Here is a 14,306-nt window from a genome sequence, read left to right as displayed (position 1 = left end):
ATTTGAGCAGCATGAACCATTCTTTCAATATCCAGTCATCATCGACAATTGGCATACATTTGGTCCACGGACTTACAAGAACGATAAACTACTGCAAAGTAAACCAAATAGAGGGGAAGGCCTTTGTTATTCCATACAAAGACAAATTTGTGTCAATTCCACTTTTGCATACAAAACAGCAGTAAATCACCATTCAGAACTTGGAATCATATGTTATACATATTTTTAAAGTTATTTGTAGATAGTACTGCAAGTTATACATCAAAAGGTACTGATATGTTCAATACTTTTAGTATTTTGTGATCAACAAGAATTTATTAGATCATAAATCTAATTTTCTTATTACCTGATTTTATGCTGCAAGATCTTAATGAAAAATGGATGTTACAGATAATCATCATCATTGTTCATCATTGTTCTTGATACAGTTTTTTTTTTCACCAAACAATCTACATGTACAATTATTTCTATGATAATTTTATTGATTTAATATTTTTTTCCTACAATTAAATTGTTTTTATGAAAACATTGATTTCAAGCTTTGGAATGGCTGTCCAGATGGAAAATTATTTATTTAGGCATTAAATAACTAAAAAAAAGATCTTACACATTTAATTTTGGGGGTCTGGGGTCTGGTTTCACAATACAGCTCACAATGTACCTCATAGTGGAGTTTGTCAACGAGGGGCAAACTGGACCAGTGGCAAAGTCCTGGTACATGGATGGGTTCTCCTGGTGGCCTCCCTATAAAGATCAAAGCCGGCTTTTAAAAAGTGTTAAAAAAGCTGAGGTCCCCCATCCAGATAAAGGGTGGAAAAAGCACAGTGTGCGAATCCTTTATGAAGCAGGTAATGAAGACATGCATATGTTAACATAGTACAGAACAAAGTATTATTATGTCCTCACCATAGCATGATAGATGGTTCTTTTTCATGGCCGTCATTCTTTCCCCCCAGAATCATTTGATAACGTTGTTTCTAAATGGAAAAAAAGTCATGCTACACGTCAGATCTGAACTCTGACACAGAGATTCTAGGAAAGAGAGTCAGCAAGTAAGCTGTGCATTCTGTACAATTAGTGTTTTAGAACAATTCTGTGATAGAACCCGTTATTAACATACTTTTACTTGTAGAAGAAAAGTATACTCTTCAACGGAGGAAGATGAATCGCCACCGGTGGGAAAAAAAAAAATCCCACTGCCCCAAGACCCCCAGCCCCACCACAGACTTGTAGACAGCCTGGACCTGGAACACATAATGGTATTGCATTTAACTTCACAATAAGGATGCTACCATAATGGTTTATTACTATACGTTTACAGTACTGTGCTAAAGTCAGAGATCACATTTTATTTATCATAACATTAAGTGCAAGTTTTCCACCCTTACCTTTGTTACAGCTGTAATTCTTTTCAGTTTTTCTGCAGAGAGGTTTTCCATAACTACAAAGTTCAGTCTTTGAAGTTGGAGCATTTTCTGCTTCTCACTATCCAAGACATCCCAATGACATTCAAAGACGTTAAGGACTCTTAATATCCTGAAAGAAGGATATGCTGAAATATCCTGAAAAATCAAGAACTTGCAAAAAAAAAATGGTCTCTGACATTTACACAGTCTTCTGTATCTCTGTGAAATATTTAAGTGTAAAGCCACAAATATAAAGAGTGTATTATGCTACAATAGTTAAACCAGCGTAATGTCCCTTAATAATATTGTCCCATATGATACCTATTCCTTACTTATTTTTTTGCATTCTCAGCATTGTACAGCAGCTTCCAGTCGGGAGCAAGAGCAGAGCAAGAGTGGTGCAACAAACCATCAGATGTTCAAGGTATAATGCCTGAAACATTTCCAAGGGTCTTACATCTGTAGCACACTGCCAATTGCCATGAACAAAAATGTAAAGGCTTTCCTGTAATTATAAAAAAAAGCATTTATTAAATCCAAGTACAATCCTTGGATAATCAAGTTATTAAAAGAAAGTACAGGAAAGCAGATAAAAACTACTTCGAACGTTACTACTTAGTAGCCCAACAGTAATACAATGTATGCCTCTTTAAACAACTAATATTCTCAAACAATGGCAATTTATAGTATGGCAGTTAACTTACCTTAACTTGTTTCACCTTTAGCCCAGGACAACCAGCAGGGAGACAATATTTATACAGATCTGTCAAAAATGCATGGTAATACCAATCATTAAGTAATATAAAAAGACTGAGATCATCAATATTAATCTGTATCTGTATGGAGTGTAGTCACAAAAATATTACTAACAATATATTTTAAAATTATATTTAGGAAGGCCATTTTCTCCATGGGAACACTCAGGCCATCATATGTCACAGAGTAAGTTTCATAAAATGTTACAAAGGAACTGCCTTTGTCTAAATGTGTTTCAAAAGTTGTTGTCATTGTTCCTTTCCATTTCATGTTCTCTCTCTCTCTCTATCTATAACCCTTATTCCCTGTTTATCTGTCTACCTACCGACCGACCTATCTATAGCTCCATCTACCTACAGCTCTAGCTAGAACCCTTATTCCCTAACTACCTACCTACCCATCTATAACTATCTATCTACCTATCCATCTACCTACAGCCCTCTATCTATAACCCTTATTCCCTATCTACCTAACGACCTATCTAGAAATCTCTATCTACAGCTCTAGCTATAACCCTTATTCCCTAGCTATCTACCTACATATCTGTAACTCTAACTTATCTAACTATTCATCTACCTACATCGCTATCTATCTCTCTATCTATAACCATTGTGTCCTGTCTAAGTAATCTTTAACTTTGTCTTTTTTTATTTATATGCACATCTAGTTTAAACACAATCACAAACAAATCAGCCGCATTCTACATCCACTTAAGAGATTGAAAGACGTAGCCTGGAATTGTGGTAAAAAAGGGCCTATTATGAAAATAATTTTAATGGCAATTCTTGTCAGATTTCTAGAATGTATGATTAGTAGTAACAGCAATTTGGTTCCAACAGCCCCTGCCATACAACAAGAGTCTTCTGAGTGGTCAATATCTAACCAGACCCCATGTAAGTTTGATTACTTTACTGAGCAGCCCTGAACAATGATTATAATCAAATATGTGAAATCAAGTTTGTTTCTGCATTTGATTCTGAAATTTCCTTGCAGATAGCTTTCAGGATACAAGACAAAGCCAACAGGTTCTACCTTATGGTAAGTCCAATGTGAGATATACATTCACGGTGAGTTCAATTAAAACATTTAATAATAGCAATGGGTTTCAGGTTTGTAATGTGTACAAATGTTCAGGGACACGTTTATTAAAGCCCTGTTCAGATTTGTTTTTTTTTTTAAATCGGGGGCAACGGTAAAAATCTTTTTACACGTCCTCAGTGGCAAAACTCTCACACCTAGACAGCAGTAAAATGACTCAACAAAAAAGCAAAGTTCTAATACTGTGTCCAATTCCACAGTTGTCATTTGTATTTTATTTTTTTTTTTAGATTGTATTGTATTTTTCGCCCTTCGGCTGTAAAAACCTCAATTAGACGTTTCCTATAACCATTGTCCAAATGTTTTTTCAAAGACATTTCTTTAGTTTTATTTGTTTAGTTATATGACCTTCATCTTAATATTGTTACAATGAATATCAAATGTCCACATTTTTTATTATGTTAACAAGACAATGGTTTTCATAGGGTGTCCTAATTTTTCACATTACTGTAAAACAGTCTAGAACATAGAACACAAAACAGTCAAAATATAACAAAAAAAAAAGTATACTATCCAAAACATTTACAGATGTTATCCATAGTCAGTTAATTTCTTACAAGCTAAGAATAAACAGAGCAAAGTCATGTTTTCTAGGCAGTGACTTTTCCTTTAAATTTCCGTGTTAACAGCACCTACACCACAACAATGGCAAACAGGGTGGAACATGCCCAATACGTATACATGGCCATCTCAGGATACAAGACAAGGCCAGGATGTTCTTTCTCATACAAATGGTGAGTTTACCTTAAACCTTACAAGCCATATACACCCATGCACCTCCTTGTATCTATACTTATTGTCTATTTTATCAGCTCCATTTTGGAGCACGCTGTAGTTTGTGCCGTGGTGGTGGTGTGTTAGTGTGTTGTGCTGGTATGCGCAGATGATACACAGGCCCGTAGCCAGCATTGTGATGGGGGGGGATCTTTTTCCCCCAAAAGTGGACTTCATTTGGCTCTCTACTCCAATGCCCTCTAAATACACGAGCACACTTCAAACCTTTTAATTTAGACATATTTTATTCATTATAAGTTTGTTGTGAGTCTGTTGTTGCTGTCCTTATTTGTTCGTCTGTTGCTCCCCACTGTTAACATAAATCTGATATAAATGCAAGTGTTACTCAAACTTCCTACATCTGTGATGTGACTTCATTGTCTGTCTCTGTTGCTCACCTCAGTTGTCTGTTGCTATGTTCCATTGTCTCTGTTGCTGCCCTCCATTGTCTGTCTCTGATGTTGCTGTCCTTTATTGCCTGTCTCTCTACTGTTGACATAAATAGATAAGAATTACTTCATGAGGTACACTATCGGTATGGTCATTAAAACTTAAACGAATAATAATCAATTTAATCAATCTTTGTGTGCCTTTTTAGTGGCAATGTAGAACCCCAGAACTGCATTTGCATGAATCTGCCACTAATATAAAGGGAGAAATGGACTAAGAATGTTTTAAGTAAGAGGGTAGGGCACTACACATTCAACCTTGATTATGTCAATTTAAATTACAAACCGATGGTTTTGATGCTGTTTGAAAGCTCTTTTCTGGCTCTACAGAGTACACAAACAACATTGAACTCAACAGTTAGGCCCTTTTTAGTGGCAAGGTAGAACTCCAAAACTGCATTTGCATGAATCTGGCACTAATATTTCAGAGGTTGTTCATGACATTGCAGGCTATGTGTGGAAAAGATACTGTCCATTTTAAAATAGTTTGTTTATATTCAGATTTTAGTATTTTAATATCTCATAATTTATACTCGGCTAACTGTTGAGTTCAATGTTGTTTGTTTTTCACTTCCCTTTCGCAATGATAATGTGATGATGCCTAATAACAGAGAAGTGGCAATCCAGCGTGCGGCGAGTCTTGCAAAAAGGTTAAAAGGGGATAAAAGCTTCCAAGCAGAGTACAAGCAATTCATGGACAAAATGTTGGAACAGGACTATGCTGAGAAGATACCATTGGATCAATTACACGTTGTTGAGGTTAAAATATGGTACATACCACATCATGGTGTTTACCACAGACGTAAAGGTACTTTACGTGTTGTGTTTGATTGTACCTCATCGTTTCAAAACACCTCCCTCAATAAAGAGTTACTTCAGGGTCCTGATCTGACAAACAATCTACTAGGTGTGCTCATGCGATTCCGTCAAGGACACATAGCCTTAATGGCGGATATCCAAGCTATGTTTCATCAAGTGAGGGTCCATAGAATACATGTGGACTTTCTCAGATTTCTGTGGTGGCCAGATGGAGATTTTGAGAAGATTACTGTATCAAAGTGCATCTTTTTGGTGCTATTTCATCACCCAGTTGTGCAAACTTTGTTCTGCAAAAAACTGCTCAAGACAACCAGCACAACTATGACAAAGAGGTAATCGAGACAATTCAAAACGATTTCTATGTCGATGACTGCCTCAAGACTGCAGACACAGAAATCCATGCTATTAAATTGCACAAAGGCCTCTCTGATTTGTGTTCCACAGGAGGATTCAAGCTTACTAAATGGGTCAGTAATAGCAAGAAAGTGCTAGAAGTCATCCCTGAAAATGAAAGAGCAGACATGGTAAAGGATCTGGAGTTGGACAGGAAAGATCCTTCAATTGAAAGAGTGCTTGGGATTCAGTGGAACTTGGAGGATGACACATTTGGATTTAAAGTGTCTGTGAATAGAAAGCCCCTCACTAGAAGAGGGATTTTATCCACTGTAAGTTCCATATATGATCCTTTAGGATTTCTTGCACCCTTTGTTTTAAAAGGCAAGCAGATTTTGCAGGCTCTCTGCAAGTCAGGCTGTGGTTGGGATAAAGTCATTTCTGATGCTATGCTCAATCAATGGAAGACATGGCTACAAGACACTGAACATCTCTCTGGTTTGAGAATCAATAGATGTATGAAACCAAAAGGCTTTGGCACTGTCATATCAGCTCAGCTGCATCACTTCTGTGATGCCAGTGAAGTAGGTTATGGTACTGTTAGCTACATCAGGTTCGCCAGTGACAGAAATGTACACGTTAGCTTAGTCAGTTCTCAAGGATATTAATAATGAACAAACAAGATTTTCAACCTTTGTGACCAACCGACTCACTGTCATCAGAGATCTTACAACAAAAGAGCAATGGAGATATGTAGGTTCAGCCAACAACCCGGCTGATGCTGCATCACGGGGTGTAAGAGCAGCCTCCCTAATGTCCAAACACTGGTGGACACTTGACTCGGAACCCCTGACACCTAATCATCTACTAAGAATGAAAGTTCAACAAGTCATACCCCCTGGGATCTTTCAGAGCACTGACTTGTATGTACGAAGAAGATGGAAACAGGTACAGTACATCACAGACCTATTCTAGAAACGGTGGATAAGGGAGTATCTTCCCATTATGCAAAAGAGATCCAAATGGAATTTGATCAAAAGGAACTTCCTGCCAAATGACTTAGAGGTCATCGTTGATGACAAAGCACCAAGAAATTCGTGGTTGCTAGGGAGGATTCTGAAGACTTTTCCAGATAAACAAGGTCTTGTCCGAGCAGCTTTGATCAAGACCAAGAACACTGTCCTGCAAAGACCAGTCAGTAAGCTCTGCTTGCTGATGGAAACATCGCAACAGTGATGGACCAGTGGTAAAGGCTGGATCCCAACGGTGGGTTAAGTGCTAGTAACCTCTAACCCCCAACTTTAAGAGGACAACTAAGGACTGATGAGTATTTTGTGTTTTTTGACATTATTGATTTACATTTTGTTGATTTAGACAATATCGTATGTAGATATGAATATAGATGTTTGCTCTGAAATTAATATAATCAGATGTAGTACTAGCAAAAAGAGTGAATGGTATATATGAATATGCTTTCTGGCTCCTCTTATTTAGATGCTATAATTGTGAGATACACAATTAGGGGCCAGGTGTTGGAGCCATTTTTATCTTTAATTTTCTAGGTCACGTGTGTTTGTACCCAACTAAATGTCTCCCTCATGTGGTGCATACCGGTCACTGCATCCATGTTTTCAGGGTTATCGGGTCCTTGACTTAAGGGAAATGGGTAGACCTAGCTAGTGCCCAGTGAGAAGAGCAAACAGTTTTTCCACCGCAGTCTGTAATTGATTTGTTTATTTATTTTGAGTTTTTTGTTAATTTCATATATTATGCTTTGTTTGAATAAACATCAACTAAACCTTAAGACAGCATCTGCGTGTGAACTGAAGTTTGGCTGGGACACATTCATTTGCCAAAGTTTTGCGAGTGTAAGCCTTAATGTGACTGGCTTTTGTCTTGCCAGAGCCACAAAGACAAAGAAACTACTGGTTGTCCAAGCAAACCCTGTTCAAGACTTGAAGCGTCAAATTGGCAGAAGCAGAATTTACATACTACCCAATTCACACGTATCTCTTTATAGACAGGTGGGCCATGATTGCATTACTTTTTTAAATTAAACTGAACTTTTCTTAAGGAAGAAAATGATTCAGTAACTTTGTATTTACATCTATGCCTGAGTTCTATTTTGATTTGCTTTAGGCTTATTTACTTCCTTGTGCTGGCACAATCTTCGAAATATACCATAATAGTTAGTCATTGCTTAGGTTAAGTGCTGGATAAGGTGCAGTGAAAATGTGTATAGGTAAAACCTGCTAATTGAAGTTGTTTGCATTATTTGAGGTCATTAACTTATCATTTAGTTAATGATCTGATCTCTGTGAATATTTAGGAAAATAAACTGAAAAGTAATTTGATTACAAGAATATTGAAAATGTTTGTGCAGGCTACAGCATCCCTGAGTCAGAGCAGTGAAGGAAGATCCAGTGTTATTTCAGCAGCTGAGACGAGAAACAGTCCAGTACTTCCACAGCTGTGCCAGGTAGAAGCTAATACGGGTTGTTGAGGTTCAGAACATTTCACAGTTTGCTGATTTTCCTGCTCTAACACACGTTTCAGCTCATGTGCTCTTTGTAATTAGCCAATAAGATAAGGGTAGTTCTTAGTCAACGGAGAAAAGTAGTATTATGCTATCTAGTTGCTTAATTATTTTGAAACTTAGATTTTTTATAATTCTGTTTTTGGGTAAATAATCATTCATTATGAACAGAGGACTGCAATAATTCTTACAGGTCTCCCCCAGTGTACATTCTGAAATGGCCACAAGTGCATCAGCGTCAGAAAGTAATGTTGTAGACCTGACAGGCCAGGTGGTTTGCCATTTACATCTAACATTATTTTGTGAACGCAGTTTAGGAATTTTTGAAACACTGTAATTGACAAATTTAGCAATGCTGTCTCTGTTGTAGGATGAAAATAATGGCCACATATATGTAAATGCTGGCACTCCTGAGGTGAGAATTATATAATATTCATCTTGTAAATCTGTGAATATTGCTTGAAATGTTTCATTTTGGTAGATTACCTGTCTAAGCTACATATTTTCTTTTTACCAACATCTTAAATAACTTGGAACGATGTCTTTTAAAATTGATGCGTAATTCTCTGAATCAGGTGTTCTACCGAACTGATCAGCCAATTCAAGATGTGATAACTACCCAGAACAGGTATATCTAATTTTAAGATTGCAGTATTATTTTTCTCTACTAAAGACCTGTTAGAGTTACTGTTAGACATAGTAGTAGTAGTAGTAGTAGTAGTAGTAGTAGTAGTAGTAGTAGTAGTAATATCCCAGCAGAACTGACCAGGCCTCTCTTTCTGAAAGTACTCTGGAAGACATACTAGTGCACTGTCCCCTGACAAGTTCTCCTGTGAGTACCAGACATAAGTACTTGCACATTTAGACACACTTATATATTTACACACAGTCAAAATTACGTTATTAGTTAATATGCAGCAGGTCTGCCTTGGGTTTATAATGCAGACCCCTAATTCCCCTAAATTTTTTTTAAAGCAGATAAGGGGGAGGTTGGCAGCAACAGGAGGAGTGTCTCATAGCCATTTCACAACAATCAGGTTCTCAAACATTTATTAATCTGCTACCATTTTCCACATTTTCTTTTCCAGAGAAAACCTATCTCTGTCCTTCATGAACTGTCACTAAAGTTAGTGGACTTCATTTATATTACATTGAATTACATGGTTTTGGTGTTTGTGTGAAACATTTCACAAGACATCTGTAACTTCATTTTACTTCTGTTTCTTTAGAGAACTCACTGTTTCTTAAAAGTAGAAACCATGGTGGTTCTTGACAGAGCGTTGTGAGAAGATCTATGTCTCAAGCTGATGCTGTGGCCTGTGTCTAACTGAACCACAGTTTAAATGTTTCAGCAAAACTGTAAATGGACCATGATGTATTTTTGGCACAACATGTTTGTTTTCATGGATATAGATTCATGTATAGCAACATAGTGATTTTATTTATTGATGTTTTGCTTTCTTTCTTTTATGTACCTATAGTGACATATTACTTGACAGTGGACCAGATGAGGATTCCCAGATATTGTCCTCTCCAAAACACGCCTATAGTCCCTGTGATGTGAGTGAAAAATTTGCCTGTATATATATATATATATATATATATATATATATATATACCTATATGTTTACTATTGTTATGGCTATTTCTTTCTTGTTTAAAGGAGATGGAGAACCTTGCTGATATCATTAGAAACTTCAAGAGGGAGAACATTAGTGAGCATTCTACGTTGACGGTTGTGGCAAGAAGGAGGCGAATTCTACACAGCGCCATAACAGCTCTAAACAAGGGCTATTTTGTCTGGCACAAACGTCCACAGATTGAATTTGTAGGTCAGATGGCTGATGATTACGGCGGACCTACAAGAGAATTCTTCAGGTTTTTTACATTTTCTATTTATAATAGTTACTTCTGTATGTTTTTATTATTATTATTATTATTATTATTATTATTATTATTATTATCCATCCATCCATCCATTTTCTAAGCCGCTTCTCCGTCAGGGTCACGGGGGGATGCTGGAGCCTATCCCAGCAGTCTTCGGGCGGAAGGCAGGATACACCCTGGACAGGTCGCCAGTCCATCGCAGTATTATTATTATCATTATTATTATTATTTTGTACTTTAGTCAATCTTGGAATGTTATCATATTTAAACATTTCATATATAGTGCCATGCACAAGTCAGCAACTGCCTATCATTTATTTCATTTGCAGTCAAAGTGGCAATATGTGCATGCAATTCATTTTCATGGAGATTGGAGATCAAAATTGTATTGAAAGGCGCAGAATAAATAGGCTTATCTGGGACTCTCCTAACAGCCACCAAAACTATCTCCATCAATAAACAGACTAAAGCTTTAATCTGGGAGAGAGTGGATAAAATGAAGCTCCACTCTTGCTTTAGATCTGAAAAAATCCACAGGTTTTTCTGTCCTTCCTTCCATTGTGAGAAGATAACTCAGCCCTGTGGGTCAGAAAGGATGTGTAGCTGTCAAGAAGCCTCACTAAGAAAAGGAGACACATTGCTGATGTTCTCAGAATTATGCTGATTGTGAAAAGCAGAAAATGCTAAACCAGTTTCTAAGACTGAACATTGAAGGTGTGGAAAAATAGAACTGTTTATTAATTTTGAAAAAGTGAAAGTAAGGAGTTTATGAAGACAAAGTGTGGACACACTAAATCCTGATATTTTTTTTTCCCCTTTCATATTTAGTGGTTAGGAATTTTTCCTTGAAGCTGAAAAATGAATAGATTTTAATTCATGGCCATTTTGACTGGAAAATAAATCAATCAAAATAGAGATCTGACTTTTATACAGAAAGTTTTTTTTTCCTCTCTTTTCCCAGCTTTGTGGAGGATCATGATCGTATGACTTCACTAAATATTATGGGCAATGCATCAAAGACTCTCTGGACTAATAAAATAAACTTTATTCTGTTGCTCTTTACCTTTGTTGTAAAGCTCATCATTTTTGAGTGGATGCCACAAGATGACCCAAGATGACCCAAGATGACCCAATAGCATGTTTCCTTTTGAGTTAATTTTATACAGTATTAACAGTTTTTCTTTCGTCTCTTTGGTAGGCTTTTCATGAAAGACGTGCAGTCCACTTGGGGCATTTTCGAGGGACAGCCAGACAACCTTTTTTTGTCTTATGATCAGGCAGCCCTAGATAAGGGAAAGTATTATACTGGAGGGAAGCTGATTGCCTGGTCTCTGTTGCCTGGGGGACCAGGCATTAAGGCTTTACATCCCAGCCTTTATCAGTTAATGTGTGGTCAGGCTCCAGATCTTGAAGAATTTGATATTTCCATCTTGGCAGACAAGTGTGTGCAGGACAAGCTTCAGCAGGTATTCTGACACTATGCCGTTTTTTTGCATTGTTGGTTTTAAAGTTAGAGCTCATTTAAATTCTACAGAAATGAACTTTGAGGGGAAAATAAGAACAGTGTATTACTTGTCTTGTACTTTAATATTTTGTTGAACAACCTAAAACACTGTACTATGTGTATGTTTGTGTTAATGTAGCCTAAATTTCTGTCTTGGTTTTTGTGCCTTGTCTTCTGCTGTGTTCTTAGATTAAAGAATGTAAAACTGAGGAGGCATGGAAAAATCTTCAGGACAGTTTGGGTGACTGGATTGCAGATTATGGTGTGCCAGGGGTATATGAAGCCAAAATCCATGACGTTCCTCAGATACTTTCCCAAGTTGTGAAGCATTTCATCTTTCACAGGTATTGTTCCCACTGCTTTCAGGACATAGTGTTTTATGTACTCCAGGTATTGCACAGCAATCTGTGATAAAATAGCAGACAGGATTTGTTGACTATTGCTTGTCGCTAATAAAAGCTTATTATAATTGACTAGTGTAGGCCATCCTTATAGCCAATTATCTCTGTCTCTGTTTGTGTGTGTGTGTGTGTCTGTCTGTTTGTGTGTGTGTGTGTGTGTGTGTGTGTGTGTGTGTGTGTGTGTGTGTGTCTGTCTGTGTGTCTGTCTTAACTGTGTGTTTGTCTCGCTCGGTCGCGCGCGCGCTCTCTCGGGGTCTCGCGATCTCTCTCGGTGTCTCGCTCGGTCGCGCGCGCTCTCTCGGTCTCTCGGTGTCTCGCTCGGTCGCGCGCGCTCTCTCGGGATCTCGCTCGGGCGCGCGCGCTCTCTCGGGGTCTCGCTCGGGCGCGCGCGTTCTCTCGGGGTCTCGCTCGGCCGCGAGCGCTCTCTCGGGGTCTCGCTCGGCCGCGCGCGCTCTGTCGGGGTCTCGCTCGGCCGCGCGCGCTCTCTCGGGGTCTCGCTCGGCCGCGCGCGCTCTCTCGGGGTCTCGCTCGGCCGCGCGCGCTCTCTCGGGGTCTCGCTCGGCCGCGCGCGCTCTCTCGGGGCCTCGCTCGGCCGCGCGCTCTCTCGGGGTCTCGCTCGGTCGCGCGCTCTCTCGGTGCCTCGCTCGGTCGCGCGCTCTCTGTCGGTGCCTCGCTCGGTCGCGCGCTCTCTCTCGGTCTCTCGCTCGGTCGCGCGCGCTCTCTCGATCTCTCTCGGTGTCTCGCTCGGCCGCGCGATCTCTCTCGGGGTCTCGCTCGGCCGCGCGATCTCTCTCGGGGTCTCGCTCGGCCGCGCGATCTCTCTCGGGGTCTCGCTCGGCCGCGCGATCTCTCTCGGGGTCTCGCTCGGCCGCGCGATCTCTCTCGGGGTCTCGCGCGCTCTCTCGGGGTCTCGCTCGGCGCGCGCTCTCTCGGCGTCGCGCGCGCTCTCTCGGGGTCTCGCTCGGTCGCGCGCGCTCTCTCGTGGTCTCGCTCGGTCGCGCGCGCTCTCTAGGGGTCTCGCTCGGTCGCGCGCGCTCTCTAGGTGTCTCGCTCGGTCGCGCGCGCTCTCTCGGTGCCTCGCTCGGTCGCGCGCGCTCTCTCGGTGCCTCGCTCGGTCGCGCGCGCTCTCTCGGTGCCTCGCTCGGTCGCGCGCGCTCTCTCGGTGCCTCGCTCGGTCGCGCGCGCTCTCTCGGTGCCTCGCTCGGTCGCGCGCGCTCTCTCGGTGCCTCGCTCGGTCGCGCGCGCTCTCTCGGTGCCTCGCTCGGTCGCGCGCGCTCTCTCGGTGCCTCGCTCGGTCGCGCGCGCTCTCTCGGTGCCTCGCTCGGTCGCGCGCGCTCTCTCGGTGCCTCGCTCGGTCGCGCGCGCTCTCTCGGTGCCTCGCTCGGTCGCGCGCGCTCTCTAGGTGTCTCGCTCGGTCGCGCGCGCTCTCTAGGTGTCTCGCTCGGTCGCGCGCGCTCTCTAGGTGTCTCGCTCGGTCGCGCGCGCTCTCTAGGTGTCTCGCTCGGTCGCGCGCGCTCTCTAGGTGTCTCGCTCGGTCGCGCGATCTCTCTAGGTGTCTCGCTCGGTCGCGCGATCTCTCTCGGGGTCTCGCTCGGTCGCGCGATCTCTCTCGGGGTCTCGCTCGGTCGCGCGATCTCTCTCGGGGTCTCGCTCGGTCGCGCGATCTCTCTCGGGGTCTCGCTCGGTCGCGCGATCTCTCTCGGGGTCTCGCTCGGTCGCGCGATCTCTCTCGGGGTCTCGCTCGGTCGCGCGATCCCTCTAGTGGTCTCGCTCGGTCGCGCGATCCCTCTAGTGGTCTCGCTCGGTCGCGCGATCCCTCTCGGGGCCTCGCTCGGTCGCGCGCGCTCTCTAGGTGCCTCGCTCGGTCGCGCGCTCTCTCTCGGTGCCTCGCTCGGTCGCGCGCTCTCTCTCGGTGCCTCGCTCGGTCGCGCGCTCTCTCTCGGTGCCTCGCTCGGTCGCGCGCTCTCTCTCGGGGTCTCGCTCGGTCGCGCGCTCTCTCTCGGGGTCTCGCTCGGTCGCGCGCGCTCTCTAGGTGCCTCGCTCGGTCGCGCGCGCTCTCTAGGTGCCTCGCTCGGTCGCGCGCGCTCTCTAGGTGCCTCGATCGGTCGCGCGCGCTCTCTAGGTGCCTCGCTCGGTCGCGCGCGCTCTCTAGGTGTCTCGCTCGGTCGCGCGCGCTCTCTAGAGCGAGACCCCGAGCGAGGTGTCTTGCGCGCTCTCTCGGTGTCTCGCTCTGTCTCGCGCGCTCTCTAGGTGTCTCGCTCGGTCGCGCGCGCTCTCTAGGTGTCTCGCTCGGTCGCGCGCGCTCTCTAGGTGTCTCGCTCGCTCGCGCGCGCTCTCTAGGTG

General features: G+C 42.4%; 1 protein-coding gene and 1 long non-coding RNA gene across 2 annotated transcripts; one reads left to right on the top strand and one right to left on the bottom strand.

Moving 5' to 3' along the window:
• Positions 1-634: 634 nt before the first annotated feature.
• On the top strand, positions 635-11,906 carry LOC119262966 (the record flags this gene model as incomplete). The annotated part of the gene is made up of 14 exons (XM_037536621.1): positions 635-848; positions 957-1,052; positions 1,133-1,259; positions 1,759-1,830; positions 2,301-2,348; positions 3,002-3,055; positions 3,156-3,200; positions 3,890-3,994; positions 8,542-8,586; positions 8,747-8,799; positions 9,653-9,731; positions 9,835-10,049; positions 11,257-11,524; positions 11,752-11,906. Coding segments are annotated over exons 2-14 (1,337 nt in total), but the record flags the coding sequence as incomplete, so codon positions are not given.
• Positions 4,261-4,618, bottom strand: LOC119262965. Its single transcript, XR_005130029.1, has 2 exons — positions 4,433-4,618; positions 4,261-4,344 (listed from the first exon to the last, which is right to left on the bottom strand). It is a non-coding gene; the product is annotated as an uncharacterized LOC119262965 (long non-coding RNA).
• Positions 11,907-14,306: the final 2,400 nt, after the last annotated feature.

This window comes from Pygocentrus nattereri, unplaced genomic scaffold (genome assembly GCF_015220715.1).
Source record: "Pygocentrus nattereri isolate fPygNat1 unplaced genomic scaffold, fPygNat1.pri scaffold_126_arrow_ctg1, whole genome shotgun sequence".
In the NCBI taxonomy this organism is placed as follows: Eukaryota; Metazoa; Chordata; class Actinopteri; order Characiformes; family Serrasalmidae; genus Pygocentrus; species Pygocentrus nattereri.
Note: the sequence above shows the minus strand (reverse complement) of the source record. Positions and strands in the feature narration are given on the sequence as shown.